At 48.8% G+C, this 18,665-nt stretch overlaps 1 protein-coding gene across 4 annotated transcripts in view; it reads left to right on the forward strand.

The window, feature by feature from the left end:
- The window catches only part of il1rapl2 (interleukin 1 receptor accessory protein-like 2), a 323,388-nt gene that overhangs the window by 223,013 nt on the left and 81,710 nt on the right, over nucleotides 1-18,665 (forward strand). For all 4 annotated transcript variants that reach the window (XM_035407898.1, XM_035407900.1, XM_035407899.1 and 1 more), the window contains 2 exons: nucleotides 7,476-7,662; nucleotides 8,330-8,483. In XM_035407898.1, the coding sequence (XP_035263789.1) occupies nucleotides 7,476-7,662; nucleotides 8,330-8,483 (341 nt within the window). The remainder of the gene's footprint in view (nucleotides 1-7,475; nucleotides 7,663-8,329; nucleotides 8,484-18,665) is intronic.

Consider the following 18,665-nt stretch of genomic DNA (forward strand, 5'->3'; position numbering starts at 1 on the left):
TGGAGCTCCAGACTGCGTAGTGGTGTGGGCACGACCCAGGGGAGGGACAGGGTTACAGCGGTCCGCGACCACAGAGGGAAGGACGGGGCTAGAGCGGTCTGTGACCACAGAGCGAGGGACAGGGCTAGAGCAGTCTGCAACCACAGAGCGAGGGACAGGGCTAGAGCAGTCTGCAACCACAGAGCGAGGGACAGGGCTAGAGCGGTCTGCAACCACAGAGCGAGGAACAGGGCTAGAGCAGTCTGCAACCACAGAGCGAGGGACAGGGCTGGAGCGATCTCATGAACTCAAAGCAAGAGGAGAAGGGTAGAGAGAGATAGTAGTACATCAAATAATTTTAATATACTTATATAAAATTTGTTAATATACTCTGAAGATCTGCCTACTCTGGAAATCTCTACAACTGCCAATATCAAGGACAGGGAGACTTGTGTGGGCCAGCAAACATTGCGCAGGTAATTATCCTTAGGTTGAATTCGTGCGAAATTTTTATACGAGCATCCAAGGATAAATCAGAAGTCATTTGAAATCCCACGAGTTTGAAGGACTCTGCCCATTCAACAGGTTTACCAATATCTGCAAACGCTGAAAGGGTCAGCCCATTGCCTGGTCGTCTGAAAGTCATCAACCAGTATTTCGCATTCATGTTTTTTTTTTTTTAAGTGAGGGACGTGGACAGTTTGTTTCGCCCCGGGGTACTTCAGCGCCCATCCCGCGGTGAGCTCTACCGCGAAACAGCCCCACGACGAGCGAGGTCTTCGGCATACTTCGCTGAACACACCCCGACTAGGACACGTGTGTGTAAAGACCGCTCACACACACGGTTGCAAACAGTAGGGGAGGCAGAACGGAACCCTAGGGGAGCCTAGCAACAATTGCCCGTGGTTCTGAAAAACCCGTTTCCCCATTTCACAGTTGACTTGCCGTGCTCCAAATAGCTCCTGATAATGAGCCGGGCGGGCTGGGAAACGCCAGGATCTTTTCCCGTTTGAAAGTCAAGAACATGTATATCAACATAAGCTTGGCTTATATTCCTCCGACCGCCCAAATAAATGAAAAAGATAATTTAATGTATTAATCATTGGAAAAAAAAAAATAGCTGCTACCTTTATATAGTCTAGCGCACATGCCTTTGTTGTGATATTCAGAAAAGATATTTTAGTCTGAGACAGTGCATCGCGGAACCTTTCAGACTCTTTATTGTGGCCCAGAACCTCATTATTTCTTTGTTTACTTATTTGCAAAAAGGTAAATAATGGCGGCATTCATAATCAAACCGGCAGCCGAAGCACCGCAAATTGCCTCAATCTGAATATCAATCTCTTTAGTAATTCACCGGGCCCCGAGCGAGCCCGCGGCACATGCTGCAGGGTGCGCACCATAACCAAAGGCAGGCTCGCACACGCACACACACACACACACACACACTCTCACACACACGCGCACACACACACACACTCATACACACACTCATACACATGCTGCAGGGTACGCACCATAACCAAAGGCAGGCTCGCACACACACACACACACACACACACACACACATGCTCCAGGGTACGCACCATAACCAAAGGCAGTCTCGCACACACACACGCACACACACACATGCTGCAGGGTACGCATCATAACCAAAGGCAGTCTGGCACGCACACACACACACAGACACACACACACGCACGCACGCGCACACACACACACACACACACACACACACACACTCATACACATGCTGCAGGGTGCGCATCATAACCGAAGGCAGTCTCGCACACACACGTACACACGCACACACACACGCACACACACACACACACACACACGCACACACACACACACACACACGCTCATACACATGCTGCAGGGTACGCATCATAACCGAAGGCAGTCTCGCACACACGCACACGCACACGCACACGCACACACACACACACACACACACACGCACACACACACACACATGCTGCAGGGTACGCATCATAACCAAAGGCAGTCTCGGGCCCAGCGGCTCCCCAACTGAACAACCGCCCCAGACGCACACACACACACACATTCACACACACACGCACACACACACACACACACATGCACACACACACACACACACACACACTCATACACATGCTGCAGGGTGCGCACCATAACCAAAGGCAGTCTCGCACACACACACACAGACACACACACACACGCACAACCACACTCACAAATGCACAACAACACATGCGCCCGCACTCACACACACCACGCACGACCACACAACCAGCAACAACAGCTGTTTTTTTTCCACGTTCATTAAGGTAAATGGGCTTCTCTCTCTCTCTCTCTCTCCCTCTCTCTCTCTCTCTCTCTCCCCCCCCTCTCTCTCTCTCTCCCTCCCCCCCTCTCTCTCTCTCTCTCTCTCTCCCTCTCTCCCTCTCTCCCTCTCTCTCTCTCCCTCCCTCTCTCTCTCTCTCTCTCTCTCTCTCCCCCCCTCTCTCTCCGTGCCGGGCGGTTGGCTCGGTAAGGCCGGGGAGGTTCAGTCGCCTGGCGTGGGGCGGACGGGCGAGGCTTTGCACGCCGCCGTGTGTGACAGCGCTCTCAGGAGCGGAACGCTCCTCAAGTCGCGCTTCCTGCTGTAATTACTGGGGGGGGGGGGGGGGGGACAGGAAGGCTTGGCCGAGACTGTCGCCACTTGTTATGTTGCCTCTGCAAACAGCCCCCCCCCCCGCTCCTCATCTCCCCTTTCCCCTCCCACCCCCCCCTTTCTCTGAATGCCCTTCTTTCTGCCCGGCTTCTTGAAATCACCTCTTCGTCCCTTAACTCTTTTTTTTCTCTCGCTGTGGAGATCGCGGGACAATGGCCACCGGCGTTTAATTGGCGGGGGAAAAAAAGGAGGCCTGCCGCGTAAGCAGGTTCGAGCGGGGCCTGGAAGTCGCGGAGGGCGTAGATTTGCCGCTCCCCCGTAAGGACGGGCCCCCGGGCTGACGCCCCCGCCGCGCCCGTTTGACCTTGGACCTTAAATGCGGCCATCGATCCGCCGGTGAATTGCTCCAGACCGTCGATCTGCGCGGTGCCTTTGATCGTAAGACATTGAGAATCTCTGGTTCAAAGCCCTGACCCTTGCCTACACTGCTGCCAACAGGACAGCCCCCATCTACTTGCAGGACATGACTCGATTCTATGTGCCTGCTCGACCACTCCGCTCTGCGGCAGCAGGGCGCCTTGTAACCCCTCCCACCCGCCCAAAGGGATCACAGAGCTTCTCCACCCTAGCTCCCCAGTGGTGGAACGAACTCCCCGTCCCTCTCCGAACCTCCCCCTCACTACCCATCTTCCGCCGTGGCCTGAAGACTTCAGACTATACCTAGACTAACCACCACCACACTGTATATTTCACTCTTTTATATAAAAAAATAAAAAAAAAACCCTTTTCATGACACTTGTTACATGTTGCCCCATCCCAGCACTTTTTTTGGTAAATTGTATTTGTCCTAATACTGTAGCTTATTCTTCTGCCTAGTTGGCTTTGCAGAGGTTAGGTCAGAATAGTGTTCACTATGTGAACTGTGTTCTTGGCTAGAAATAGCTGTACAAAATAAGTATTGTACCTTACTGAACCTGTGTTCAGCAGTTGTCTATGACCATGAAATGCACTTTTTGTACGTCGCTTTGGATAAAAGCATCTTCCAAGTAAATGTAATGTAATGAAATGGACAGCGAATACGCAAAAAAAGAAACGAGACGATGGAATGACTGGAGGAGCAGTTTCCCAAACACCAAAATTTGTTTTTGTTTTTTTTTCGCGGATCTCGGGGGAACAGCGTGGAAGGAACACGCTTGTCTCCGCTTTGCATAAGTCGCTTCATTTGTCACTAAATGCTTTTTCCTTTCCCCAGTAGATGAAAGAATTCTTTGAGTATTTTGGTCTGAACAATCATGTGCATATTATCTTTAAAAGATGCATATTTGTTCCGTCATGTTGGTTGCAAATTCATTTCCAGCTAAAAGATTTTCTGTATTTGCCCGTTAGGGTAGCATATGAAATACAAAGTGCTTCTTTTAAAATCCAGAAAAAATGATGCCCTTATCAGAGATCATAGTGATATTCTAGATTTAGATTTTCCTTTCACATTTACAAAACTAATTTTGAAGAACCTCATTAAAATATTAATCAAAGATCACATTGTTTAGTGTCAGATTTACCTATATGAGGTATACCTTTATAAAGCTCACATAAAAAACACACTGTCATTTTTTAAACTTGTGAGTAGCCCAATCAGGATTGTGACCCGGTATTTGGTCTCAGTGCAGTGAAACAATATTTCGGACGGTCGCCTTAAGGAGGGCATTGAGATATCGTGCGATCGCTGTTCCTTCAGCAGGTTTTCGAGGGCAGTGCCCGGTAACTGACACTGAAAACGAAACTCATTAATATGCAGATATGTGTTTGATCCCGACACACAATGAAGTTAGCAGCAGCGATGCTTCACGTGCGGCGGGGACGCGATATATCAAGCCTCTATTAATTTCGTCCGATCCTCGCTCTCCTGACAGCTCGATGATCTCGCACTTGAATTATGTTCCGGGTGGGATAATGTGTGAATTTATGTAAACTCTTGAAATGTCTTAAATCGGAGCCAAGGCCGTGGCAGCCGGGGGGCTCACCGACGGCGGCAGAGGTTCTTGGCAGTAATTGAACTTCATTGACTAATACTTGGGTCTCTCGGCGTAATTGGCCTGGAATCCACTGCGGCTCATTTTCCAATAATTGCATGTTCAAGAGCCTGTTGACGGGCTTAAAGAATGAGGCTCATAATTTGCGAATAAATCATACGATTTCATCGGCATCTTTTTCGCTCTAGAAAGCCCCAGCGGTGGGCGAGTCCTCGAGAGGTGGGGTGTTATCTCGTCCCAAATGCCCCCAACACCTCCTGCTACCTCCCCCCCCACTTCCCCAGTCCCCCACCTCACCCCCACCCCCACCCCAACCTTCAGCCTGCTCAGTATCATGCAGACTAGCCAAGGCTAAGGCTCCTGGTTTCCATAGCGATCCAAAAATAGGAGGAATCAGTTCAAAACCTGCATTGGAGTATGGCCACTTCGTACGACACCTTTAAACCCTGCATACCCAACGGCTCTCCAGAGCCAGGGTTGAGGACCCCTGCCCTAGCTGTTCAGTGTCAGTGAACGTCAATAGACCATATGCTTGTGTTAGCCGTTTTCAGATGCTTACAGTAGCGCCTTGCAGCAGTTACACATCCCACCCACCACAAGTGTACAAACTCCAGTGCTGGAGGGCCGCAGTGTCTGCTGGTTTTGGGGGTGTTCTCAGCACCAGTGGTTCATTTACAGTCACTGATTGGCTAAGGAAGTCACACGCTCCTTGTTCTCGAGGCCTCAATTGGCAGCTGATTGAGAGGAAAACAGAAAAAACCTGCAGGCACCGCGGCCCTCTTGGGATACAGTTAGACACCCCTGCTATATATCATGGATACTCAAATCTGGCCCTCGAATCCAAGTCCGGCCCTGGTTTTCTTCTCTCCCAAATAATCAAGTGAACAATAAATGCTGCTGATTGGCCAGACTGTGTTCACACCTGACTCTCAGGTAAAGTAAGGGTGAGAAACCAGCAGTTCTTGGGCCCTCGAAGGACCGTGATTCAAATAACAGGGCCATACACTCTGGAGCAGTGATAAGTTTAATTTGGGAGCAATAACTCTAGCTACTTTTTGATAAGCTTTAAAGTAAATGTCACTTGATATTTATGGAAACTTTGGAGAGAGGGAGCATATGTTAATATGTTTGCCATTCACAGCATATCAAATGTTCTCTCAGTAGGCCAGATGTAGACTATTACAATGAGTCAGCAGGCTACAATTACAGGGTTTGCATATTGTATTGCAAATCTAAAATATCCATTGGCAGCATATCTGAATCCCTCATCATTAAGCGTGTAATTAAATCAGAGAGGTGTTACTTAAAACTTTTCATCTTGGAAATAAGTTCAGCGAGAAGGAATTATTTTTTCAATGAAATGGAAATAAATGAAGGTTGCAGACACGGCACCTGAACAATGGCGCGCTTCTGGGAGTCTCAGCCAGAGCTCACCAGAAATATCCTATTCTTTTGCCATCGATGATTACAGCCTCTGTCCAGCCTGTCTGTTGGTTTATTTTTAAACTCTTAATTAACCAGGTACCCCTTCATTGCAAATATGGCATATGTAACTGTTTCAATAGCATGCATCATTTGCATTATATTTACAGCTTAGGGATATACTGCATAGTGCCTGTCACTGTAATAATGCAGCTAGATCATATCACATCCAGTGATTGATTAAAAAAAAATATTCCGCTGATTGATAATAATAATAAGTGTGTCTTATATTCATACTGCAATGCACCTTTGTAATTGGATCTCATTTACTGTTAAGGTAGAGCGACATTTCTTTCTTCTTGTGTGGATATGCAGCACGTATCCTACTTGAACTGCATAATTTTTTTAAATGAACATTTCTCTTGTTGACTGGCAGGGCAATTATTTTTGCAGTATTGAATTGCTTCCATGTAAGGAATAACATTTATAAAGCTTACAAGAATATGCAATCCCCCCCCCCCCCCCCCCCCACTCACACATTCTTATTTGTTGTCTTCTGTTGAAAATTATTGTGTTATTTAATCAAGAAATATTTATTGTTTGAATTCCAGAGTGTGTGCCATATGACACTCTGTTGACGCTAACGCTAGTTGACGCTGCTCGATGATGGGCTGCCAGCTACTGTTTTAACACGGCGCGTCTGTCATCGCGTTCGCGCTGACGACGCCATTATCCCGAAACGCGTTCATTTGACGGGGAAGGCTGGCCGCATTCATAAAAATAAAACACTTCTACACTTGCCTTTCTCAATTTGTTTTTAAAGTTGTGTTTTTGGTCTCGGTATACCCTATATTTCAAAATCATTTCTGGACCAGATGAACGTCTTCTAATTGTGACAGTTACTCTCGGAGGTTGCCCGGGGATTACGCGTAGCGTAGCCGCGAGACAAACGAGCGCGCAGAGACGCGGGGGGGGGGGGGGACGTGCGCACGGGGTCCGCCTCCGAGCCGAATGCGTGTTTGGTGCTGAATGATGAATCGTGACACGGAAACAAGCCGCACGCGCTCAGCAGGGTTCCGCGCTCGGCGGGGGGGGCCGTCGACACGCGGAAGCACGCGGCGGACGACCTCGTGCGCTTTCAAGGCGACCTTGGCGGTTTCTTCAAAAGGCACGGCCGTGTTCGGTTCTGCGTGCGTCATCTTGAGCCGAGCGGCCCGGCGCAGGGTCGCCAAAAAAAGAGGCGGGGCACGAAAAACGACGCAGTTCCCGCCCACCTAGTCCCGACTGTCACCGCTCTGTAATTCGATGTTTTCGTCTTGGCAGATGATGCGCAAATGACACCCTAGGCTTCGACGGTAAAGCGTTTTTTTTTTCTTCTGCTTCTTCTTTTATTTTGCGTTCAGGAACTCCACGTACTGCATGAAGGTGTCCATGTCCCTGACCGTGGAGGACAACGACGACGGCCTGTGCTTCAACAGCAAGATACGCCACCTGGAGAAGGCCGAGATCACCAAGAGCAAGACCATCACCTGCCCCGACATCGACGATTACCTGGCTCCGTACAAGCAGCCCCTGATGACTTGGTATAAGGTAATGAACGTAATAACCGCTACGCTAACTCAGTAGCCACAGCCTGAGCAGTGGGGGCTGTACGGGTGTGCGAGGAGAGTGGAAATCATTGCCAGTGAATGCAGGTGGTAGCTGTGTCTCCATAGCAGCAGTGGTACCTGACTTAGACAGCGTGACTCAGACTGCCTCCCATTGCTGTGCTTTTTTTACATTTTTTTTTATTGCCCGCTGCATAAGAGCCAGACAATGTTATCTGAACCCTCAAAGAAGCTCTGTGAATTCTTTCATGTTCCTAACCCGAGGGCACTCTGGTAGTAGCTCTGAAACTCAATGGTAATCCTTTAGCTGGAAACACGGGATGGAAATTGTGCTGGCAAATAAGGAATGGATAGGCATGTCATTATTTATTTTCACAGGAGAATTCCAGTGTATATCGAGGACAGCTTTTGATTTGCATATAATCCATATCCCCCCGCCCCCCCACTGTCTGTTCGGTGAGGCAGCTCAAACTGAGCTCTTTTGTTCGTTTGGTACAGCGACACTATCCGACCCCAGGTAACCCACGACCGATTTCAACCAGTCAATTAACCTCACAGGGACCTGAAAGGGTATGCGTGCGGCGTAGGTGCGGAAGCAGACGGTCTGGTGCCGCGCGGTTCCGTTCACGCGTTCCTTCCCCCGCCGCCAGGAGTGCCAGAAGAAGACCTGGCGGAGCTCCGTGGTGGTGAACACCACCAGCGTGTGGATCCCCGAGGTGGAGGAGGAGGACGGAGGGAACTACACCTGCGAGCTGACGTACGGCAGCCGGGTGGTGCGGCGTACCACGGAGCTGAAAGTGACAGGTAGGGACTACCGCCAATATCGCCAAAACCGGACAGGCTCTCTCCTCTTTGCGCATGTTCACGGGTGAGGTGTTATTTATGTGCTTGTCTGTGTGTGTATGTGTGTGCGCGTGAGCATGTGTGCGTGCATGCGTGCGTGCATGTGTGAGTGCGGCGTGCGTGTGTGCATGTGTGTGTGCGTGCGTGTGTGCGCACGTGTGTTCATGTTTGGTTGTGTGGGATGCATGCTGGGAGATGCTGGAGAGAGGGTGTGAGTACGTGTCTGAATGACGTTTTTCTGAGCTGGACCGTACGGAGCAAGCTGACGGTTGTGGGATGAAGTTTTCTGATGGAGCCCGTGCGAAGCCGTCTGGCAGGGATCTTGCTGACGCGGTCCGGAGGCAGGCGGCCCTCTCGCTGCGTCGCGGACTGCAGAGTGGGGCTCGGGGATGACTCTGAGTAAATGAAATATTGGGGCGAGCCGCATTGGGACACTGCGGAGCGCCTTCAGAAGCGTTATTTATCACCCCGCCGTTTCCGGGCCGGGCCCGAGCGTCAGAGCGCCGCCCGGCCACATAAACTCCTGCCTCCACCGTGACGCCGTGCGCATTTATTTATTCCCCTTTTCCTTTTTTTTGGGTTTTGGGCTCTTGCCACCACCCCCACCACCCCACCCCCCCACCCCGTCCCTGTCCCCAGGACAGAACAGCAGGCCCCAGGGCCCCCACGCAGGGTCCTGGATGGGCTAGTAATAGCTGCCAAACACAGTCTGAAATAACCACCCCCCCCGCCACCCCGTTCACTTAGTGTACCCGCCTACCCCCCCCCCCCCCCCCCTTACCACCCCCCCTGGGTCCTGGATGGGCAAGTAATAACTGCCAATCACAGTCTGAAACCCCCCTCCCCGTTCACTTAGTGTACCCGCCTACCCCACACCCTGAACCCGGGCAGAGGTGGTCTCTGATCGGGGGTGCGGCATCGCGTGGGCACCACACACACCGCCATTACTCCGCAGAGAAACCAAACGATCGCTACGCTCGACTCTGATCCCGCAGTCTCTGCACACACGCGGCGCTGGAACCAATCCGGATCACATTAACCAGCGCCTCGCATTCAGGGGTCAGGGAATCATTTTCCAGCTTTCCATCACGCATCGCCACAGATGTTTTTATATTTTTCTTTATTTTTTATTTTTTTGATTCACTCCGGAAAATGTGCGGTGTGAAATCCGTCCGTGACCTGTTTGTAAACGGTGGAAAAACAAAAAAAATATTGATTGACTTGAGTACTCGACACGCCGTGCTGAAACCACAAATCCGGCACGGGGTGTATAGATAGGGGCAGTTCCACACAGTACACGCAATACAATACAGCACTGCGCCTTGGGAAGGGGTGTGCCGAACCCTAGTCCACAGTACGGAGGTGTGGGACACACTGAGCGTTCCTGATTTAATGAGCATCCGGCCAATCACAGGGCATCGCTTCCCATCGCTTCCCACAGTGCTGTGCGTGAGGGAGTGCTTTAGTACTGGAGGGAAGGGCTGGGTTCCTCATGGTTTGAGCCTCGGGAACATACCGTGTGAAAGGCCCGGAACCTTCTTCCATAGTGAGTGAGTGAGTGAGGGAGTGGACATGTATGTGTGTGTGTGTGTGTGTTATATGGGCGTGTGGGCATCTCTCTGCCCCTTACATGTGAACATGAAGGGGGCACCACATTGAGAAAGATGTTCTGTACCAGCTAACAATGAACAGCATGATAAAGAGCTGTTGAAAAATAGCAGACGTGTTTTTGCACCCTGTGCAAGCTCTCCTCACAGGTTGAGCAATACATGGTTTCTGCTGTATAGTGATTCTAGTTTGAGTTGCATAAAGCAAGAACAGTAATACAGTTGTATCTTCTCAATATGCAGTAATTCTCTTATATATTGCATGCCTGTGCACTACGTTTCCCATGAACCTCTTGTTCTCAAATATGTGCATTCGGCGCATATGTACGGAGCCCGTGCTGACAGGGAAGCAGGAGGTAAATAAGGATGCGGGACGATGTGTGGCAGTGCCACGGGGTGCCACTGCCTCCTGTTTGTCTCCGTGCGGCCCTGTAATGCCTCCTCGTTATTTTCGCCGTATTCCGATGCGACGCGGTGCGAATTGGTGCCGCCCCAACCGAGGGGCACTTGGGGGGGCGGCTGCCGCATTACGGCGCAGCAATGGGGAACGGGGAATGCAAATACCCAGCTCACATTCAGACCCACACACGCACAAAAAAATGACAATGTCTGAAAAAAAAATGCTCGCTCTCTCTCTCTCTCTCTTTCTGTTCCTCTCTCTCCCTCTCTACAGCCTGCTGCGTGGAGATTAACATTTAAAACACATTCCACAGTGAAATAGCTCTTATTCAAGAACACTGAGTTCTGGGTAAATGTAACAATCATCATCATTTCTGCGAGGTGCAAGGCAGAACAGCCATGCGTGTTATGACCCTGGAGTTATTTGTAACACTTTTTCGGCTGAATTAGTTGGTACCATGAATTGTGAAATATACGATCACCCCCTCCCGTCCTCCACCCCACCCCAAGGAGGTTTTTGTGATTTCAGTCTGTGCTACCTTGGAATCAATGTGTATTTGCCATGACTTAAATGCCTCCTAATCCATCTTAAAGTAGGCTGTGCTGCTCTGAAACTTTTTTGCACATGATACAGTAGTGGGGGTTTCCAGAATCTCGACTTTACTATTCGTGAACCTTGTAGAATTGGGAACATTTACTTATCAGATATTATAGTTAATAATAAATCGTTCAAATAGATGTTGGCTAAACACAACAGAGCCTTTGAAAAGCAGTTTGTATGGCAAGGAAAGACATCACAGCTAATTATTTGATTGGTGCCCCCCCCCCCCCCCCATTATGGTGGATGCCTGTGAGTGGCTGGGGGATGAGCACTGATAAATAGCCCTGGAGCATACCATCTGTAAGCCCAAAGAATTATTCCATCTGGTCTCGGAGAAGACGCCGTAATCGCGACGACACGGGAGCCTGTGACCATCAGAAATCACGCTTACTGACTCGCTGGTGCAGTTCTTACTTTCAGTCATGAGATTTACTGTCGGTAATGTTATTGCCCAGGTGTCCATTAAAGTTGGAATCCCCTAAGTATCCTTCAGATTCTGGGTATAAGCTACAAACCACGCAGGACGTACTGTACCCCATCCTAAACTTTGGAGGAATTAATTTACTGTAAGCGTAATAATGTGAGTTGCTCAACTCCAGAATTGAAACACGAGATGTGCTGTGTTTTATGAGTATAGGCCTTTATGCCTGGTGCATACATGAAGTGAAATTATAACACCTCAGTAAGGATCACACCTTAAAACACATAAAAAATAAAAATGAGCTTTCTTAGTTTTTTTTTTGCACTGTGAGCGCTGTTATTATTATCATTAAGCTCTGCTAGCCATTTGCTGGTACCTAGTTTACCTTGCTGTGAACCTTTCACTAATACATCACTGGTAAGATGTAAGTGTCTCGTACTAATGCCTGTATTTATCTTCTACTCCTGTTGTGAAAATGGCTGCTCTGTGAACCTCAATTCTCCCAGCTGCCATTTTAGCTTTAGGCTGCAAATGCGGACATATATCCAAATGCTGGCATTCTTATGAGACAATTTTATAACATGAACATTGTCTTAATACAGTGTACGGATATGGACTGTACAATGCTACAACGTGGGCATTGTCCAATCCCAGCTTCTCTTTGCTGTGTAAATATTTGCTGTCAAGGTTGGTGCACATCTGTTCAGAGCAAAGGAACAATTCTGTAGAAAAACCGTCGGGGAGAAAAAAAAAAAAAAAAACCCCCCCATTTTACTTCACTGAACGCTGGCTTCAAATATAGTCCTCTCTGCCTTTCCAGGTGAATCAGAGTGACGTATCGCCCCCTTCCGAACTCCTCTCGGTCCCATTTTTTCCGGGCCAACGGAACCCGAGACGGGGGGGGGGCGGCGAAGGATTTTGTTCGCTTGAGCAGCGCGGACGCGGTTCGGCCGTTGCCGTGGGATACGCGCCGCCGCGCGGAGGAGCCGTTGCCGCGGAGACCGTGGCGCCGCGGTTACGCACCGTGTTACGGGCGAGCGGAGCGGACGGCTGCGAGCGACGTGTCTGTTTTAACTCGGGCTGACGCCGCGACGCGTCCCGAACGCGCGAGGGCTGTCAGGGATCCTTACGCCGCGCGGCTGTGCTCTGTTCACCGCGACCCCGGCCCGGTCCGACTGAACGCGAAGCGTCTCTGAACGCGAGCCCTTCGCCTCAGCAGAGCGAGGCCTGCGATAGGGGGATGAAGGACAGGGCGGGGAGCGGGGGGAGGAGGGGGGGGGGGGGGGGATGCGACCGAGGATGTATGGCCTGTCAGAAGACGCCTCTGCGGCCTGTTTGTCTCCGTACACGCCCCTAACGCCAGCGAGCCGTAAACACGTTGTGTGATGGAACGTGAGGCCGACGCGTTTAATAACGCCGCCCCTCATCGTGTCGCCCCGTCACGTCACCTTCAGTCCGGACGCTGTCGGGAGGGTGGGGGTGGGGGTGGGGGGGGGCAGGGGAGTCCAGGGACGTGGGCGGGCCGCTCGTCACTCAGACGTCTCCCTCCGCACGCTCACTCGCCCCCCCTCTCCGCCCATCCAACCCCTCCGGGCCATCTCAGGGTGCAGGGAGGGAAACATTTCACGTTCTGTAGCGAAATTGATTTCGGCGAGAGAGAGAGAGAAAAAAACAAAAAAAAATGCCCCCCAGTTCCCGTCTAGACTGGCTGCCAGGCCATCTGCAGAAACAGAAACAGAGACTTTTTTTTTTTTTCTTCGCCTTGGTTTTATTCCCCCCTCCAAAAGTGACACCCTAAGGTCGTTTTGAGAGAACTGTGGCACTGATTTTTCTAAACCAGAGAATGATATAAACGCTTAGCGCGGGGGTGAGTCGAGGCAGTGGAGACAAATAGATTCTGAGGTTGAGTTCAGAACACTGTATTTTTCCGCGTGGCATTTATAACCATTTATTGGAAACCGAGTGGAAAAAGGTGTTACGCCTCGAGACGCTGATGAATCTCGGATTTGCTTTGAGGTTCACGCCGCTGGCATGCATGAGGAGGCAATGACAGAGTGTACTGACCTTGTGGACTGAAGGGTTTACGCGTGATTTGTCGCTGCGGTGCAGTGGGGCGAAAGTTCGCGCGGGGGCGTCCTCTTCTTCGCTAATGGTTTAAGTGCTCCCGGAATTAGAAGTCGCTCCGACCTCCGAATCGTGCCCCAGGTCACGGCACATTCGTTATTTGGGGGGGGCGAGTTGATACCCAGCGATTACACAGCGAACGGGACCGCGGTGGTCTTAAGCCTGATTCGCCCAGTGAGCCGGAAAATTAGCAGCATGACTGGCCTCGTTTTTTTTTTTTCCCCATCGACGGGAAAGATGCGCTCAGTCATTGCACAAGCAAATTGCATTATATCATCTACGGATGTTCCCTGGGCGTAGCCGAGGTGTTCCAGTTTATTTGCTCTAAATCGGAATCTATGTAAATCCGGTGGGATTACACACAGGGGCTCGGGACGGTACCACGGGATGGTTACTAATGTGCGCCCGGCTCCTCTCCAGGTGCTCTCCGAATCGCGCGTATCTTTTTGATTCTCGTCAGCTCGTAAATTTAACCGCGTTAATTCCATTCCCAAAAAAAATTACACTGGGCCAATGACAGCGCAAGAACATCTCTGTTAAGGCATCCTCATTACTCTCACACCTTTTAATTGGAACGAAGATGCTGTTCCTGATAGTTGCCTCAGCGGCTGGGTTCAGGAGTGTGGCTTTTCACACAATGAGTTGCCGGATATTTTCGTTGTCACCTAATACAGATACGTTGCACCCCCCATCTCACCGCCACTGTCCTTGCTACAGTCGGTTTAGACCAAGGGGGGTCCAACCTTACCCAGAAAAGGACCTATGTGGGTGCAGCTTTTTTTGTTTTAGCCCAGCACTACAACATCTGATTCAACTAAATAACTATTCATGGTCTTCAGTCTAGACCTCGATGAGTACAAATCATGCAACTCAATGCCAAGCTAAAGCAAAAACATGAACTCACATCGACCCTTTTCAGCTAAGACTGAACGCCCCTGGTTTAGACGAAGTGAAAAGATACAGTCTGTTCTCTCTCTTCTTTTTTTTAACCTTATCTTTAACTTCTTTTCATTGCGATTCACGTCATGCTAACACAGGCCGACGCTCCCCTTACTCCCTGAGCCGTTCATAATGAAGACGCGTTATCAAAAGTGAGCAGGCATTACACTTATTGACTGATAGTTTAGTAATGAAATCAGCAATACCGTGTCATTACCATTCATAGAAGTCTTCACACGGATAATTGGCACATCAATGCAACCTAATTATTGAAGCGCTCCGTATAGCTCAGGGGGACGCTGACCTGAAGGTTGACGTAAAGCTTTCCAACAGCACATTGTCAACGATTTTAAGTCTATATCATTTACCGTGACAGGGCCGCGATAAACAGCGCTGTCATCTTCCTCTATTAATAGAATGGGGGGGTGAGCGGGACTGGAGACACTAAAGAAAAATACTCTCTTTCCTTTTCATCTGAACCCGGGATCTCAAATTCAGCTCCTGGAGGGTTGCTGTGCCTGCTGCTCTCTGATTTGTTCCTGCACTTAAGTGCTTAATTGAAGCCATTGATTGGGTAATGAGTCTTCACACCTTGTTTCCAAGGCCTAAATTGGCTGCTGATTGAAAGGAAATCACGAAATCCAGCAGAGGCTTCGCCCCTCCAGGACCGGAGTCTGAGACCCGGAGGCCCAAACAAACCAAAAGTGGGGAAATTCGTTTAAAAAGAGGCTTGTGCTGAGGCGCTGTGAATATGACTGTGGAATACACAAGTAAGTGAAAAAAAAAAAAACGACGTTCTATGCATTCACTAGACCACAAAATTGGTCTAGTTCAGGGGTATCCAATCTTATCCGAATTGGACCGGTGTGGAGGCTGGTTTTTGTTTTAGCCTAACACTACGACGCCTGATTCTGCTTATCGATGTATCGACTGAAGACTACGATTAGTTAATCAGCTGAATCAGGTGTTGTAGTGCTGGGCTAAAACAAAAAAAAAACCTGCACCCACACCGGCCCTTTTCAGATAAGATCGGACACCCCTTGTCTAGTTCCACTCTCTAAAACTGGCATCCATGGTCTCCAGTGATTTTCATCATATCGCCATGGGGAGGTTGCAGTACATATTTCTTCCCCTTGAGTGGTCACAGGCTAGGGTGCTTTGAAATTACACAGCGCTGAAGTTTTGGCAGGAGATATTCAGTTTATGCTATGCTAAAATGTGCAAGATCCCACCAACTGCTTAGCACAGAGTAGTGTGAAGTCAGCTACTGAACTTGCCATGCTATTTACTGCCATCACTTACTTTATATAGACGATTAAATCAGTAATGTGATAAAGTCAATTATTGTTCCGTGGGGCTGCGTTGGAGGGGTTATGTTTGTGGGTCATCAGAAAAAAGAGCCCCAGATTGTTAAAATGACCTGGTGGGGGCAACTCTCCTCTCCCGGATTTCGAAAAAATGTGGTAACAGCAGCTTTCTACGTATTGATCTATTCCCTTCGATTGTCACAATCCACTACCCCCAGCACATTTCCCCCAGCACCGTATGCCTGAGCTCTAACCACAGATACACCAATCACGAGCTCTGGGGACTTTGCTGTGTTTTCCTTTCTTTCCTACAGAATGGGGACGGTGTCTCCCTGTTGTACATAAAGCCCCCTGTGTTACAGTACAGCGCAGCTCTTCTGCCCCGCCCGATTCGCTTGCCCCGCCCGATTCGCCTCCCCGATTTTAAAATTCTCGAAGGGATTTTGTTCAACTGATCCGGTAAGAAGATTTAGCACGGTGGGAATGAACGTCGCTTTTTTTTTTCATGCTGTGGGTATCTAGGTCTGAATACCTGCTTGTCCACAGAGAGTAGGATCTGCACGAACACAGACATGCACATGCACACACACACACACACACAGGACTGCTCTACCTGATGTTTCTACTTTTACGTGGCAAATACCACACATTTTCACATTTCCTTTTCAAATTTAACAGATGCTCTTATCCAGAAAAACTTACACAGATTACATTTTTACAAACAATCCATTTACACAGCACTTACTGTACCAAAGCAATTCAGGTTAAGTGCTCTGCTTAAGGATACAATGGCAAATTCCCCAACTGAGGCTCGAACCCCAGTTTTCCAAGCATTATACTGCTGCCACTGTCAGCACTGCAAACAAATAGGACACACTGCATGACCCCAACACATTATTCTCATACCGGATCAACCCTAAAGATGGATATTTTAACATAAACCCTCCCCAGGAAGAACACTTTTGAGGAACAAATCTTTTCTGTGTCCACAACGCAGTAAGGATTTTGGTGACGGAGAAGTTCCTTTCCCCCCTTTCTAATTGGCATTTTAATACCAAAATTTATTTACTCTTAACTCGGATAGCAGCGAATCCATTTGTGGAGAAAGGGAGCTATTTGTCTGTGTTGAAATCGCAGGAGGGGGGGCGAGGTTGGCTTTTGTGAAGAGGAATCCGGCAACGCTTTCTTGTGTACAGCTCATTTGTCAAGGTAATAGATGCCGCACCACCGACCCCTTGGCTTTCTGTGGAGAGCCCTGCTTTGCAACTGTCTTGCAAATGGAATGTTAGCATAGCATCCACATCTACAACCCATTAGCCTTCCTCCAGAGGCTCTTTTGGTCACTTGTTAAGAACGACACTGGAAAACATTACCGGGCATTAAAGCACATTTGGAAAGATGTTGCCATCAAAGGTTGACGTTTCAGTTTGATGATGGGGGGGGGGGGGGGGGGGCTCGACTGTCACGCTGTTGGGTCTGTCGTGGGGTTTAGTGAAGGTTCATATAATTTCATCAGGATTTCTGAACCGTGAGTTCTTAGAGCTTAGAGTTATTGACTCTCCGAAATAACACTGAATTCAAATATCTGTGCCGCAATCACCCCATCTCTACAGAAATGATTAAAATTTCTAAAATGAATGTCATGAACAGGAAAAAAAAGGTGAATGCACCTGATGATTGCAGATAAAGTTTTAATAATAGATCACAGGGCACAGCGGTGGGCAATTTAACGGATTGCCAATTTGACCTTTTTTTTTTTGGTACAGGGCGAGTGTATATCAAAGGAATGTTAGTTTGTGCTAATGGCACTGTGTGTTTGGTAGCTGCAGCTCCGGGTGTTGTCATCCTCATATGGGTGATAAAAAATGAGCCTGTAAGCCTTTTCACACATGCAGCCTTCGCCAGAAATTCAGCAAAAGTTGCTCCAGCAATTCTCCGCCTTAAGACCTTGTAACAATTATGGACATGTTCCGCTTCGCTGTTGCACAAAGGCTTGGCTCAAGCGTGAAAAACTCGACTTATTTCACTAAAGCATCCATCCAGCTGCATTGAATCTTACTAATATTGCAAATTAGAAAGTAAACGGAACATGTACATACAGCAAGAAAATGGTAGCCTACCTTACTTATTAGCCACACAGTGCATGCTTATACTTATAGTTTTATAGTGTTATACAGTCACATGAAATGGCCTGTATGTGTGCTTGCACATTAAAATTCTGTTTAGATTCATTCTTCTTCATTGCCAAGCGATTTTTAATTTTAACTGGCTTCCCTGGCAAGTAAGCGAAATCACGTCATACTTTGTTGGAACTGTGTACATCTTGGCTATGCTCCTGACCTACTTCGATAGCTCTTCTGGAGTGTTTGACAACCACTTGTTCAGACGACAGTCACTGGTATTGTTGTGTCAGTGCTATCAGCCTCTTAAAAATAACAGGTAGTAGCTGGCTGTGGGAAAGAGAGAAGTCGCTAGCGTCACCAGAAAAGTTAATGCGGCAGTGTTCCGTGTTCCAAAACAGCCGGGGGAACGGTAGCTGCTCGCGCAAAACTAGTCTTTCGGTTAGCTCCCATTATTCTGTGTAATCTAATGTCAGACATGGACCTGCGCTACACAATTGCTAAGATGATTTGTTAATTCTTTTGGCAGAACTGTGATTATCCCTTCAGGCTGTCGCATATCACAAAATTACACAATGCATTCTCAAGTTCTCCCGGAGAAAAATAAGAGGCACAAAAAGGGAAT

The sequence above is a fragment of the Anguilla anguilla genome, chromosome 3 (genome assembly GCF_013347855.1).
Source record: "Anguilla anguilla isolate fAngAng1 chromosome 3, fAngAng1.pri, whole genome shotgun sequence".
Lineage (NCBI taxonomy): Eukaryota > Metazoa > Chordata > Actinopteri > Anguilliformes > Anguillidae > Anguilla > Anguilla anguilla.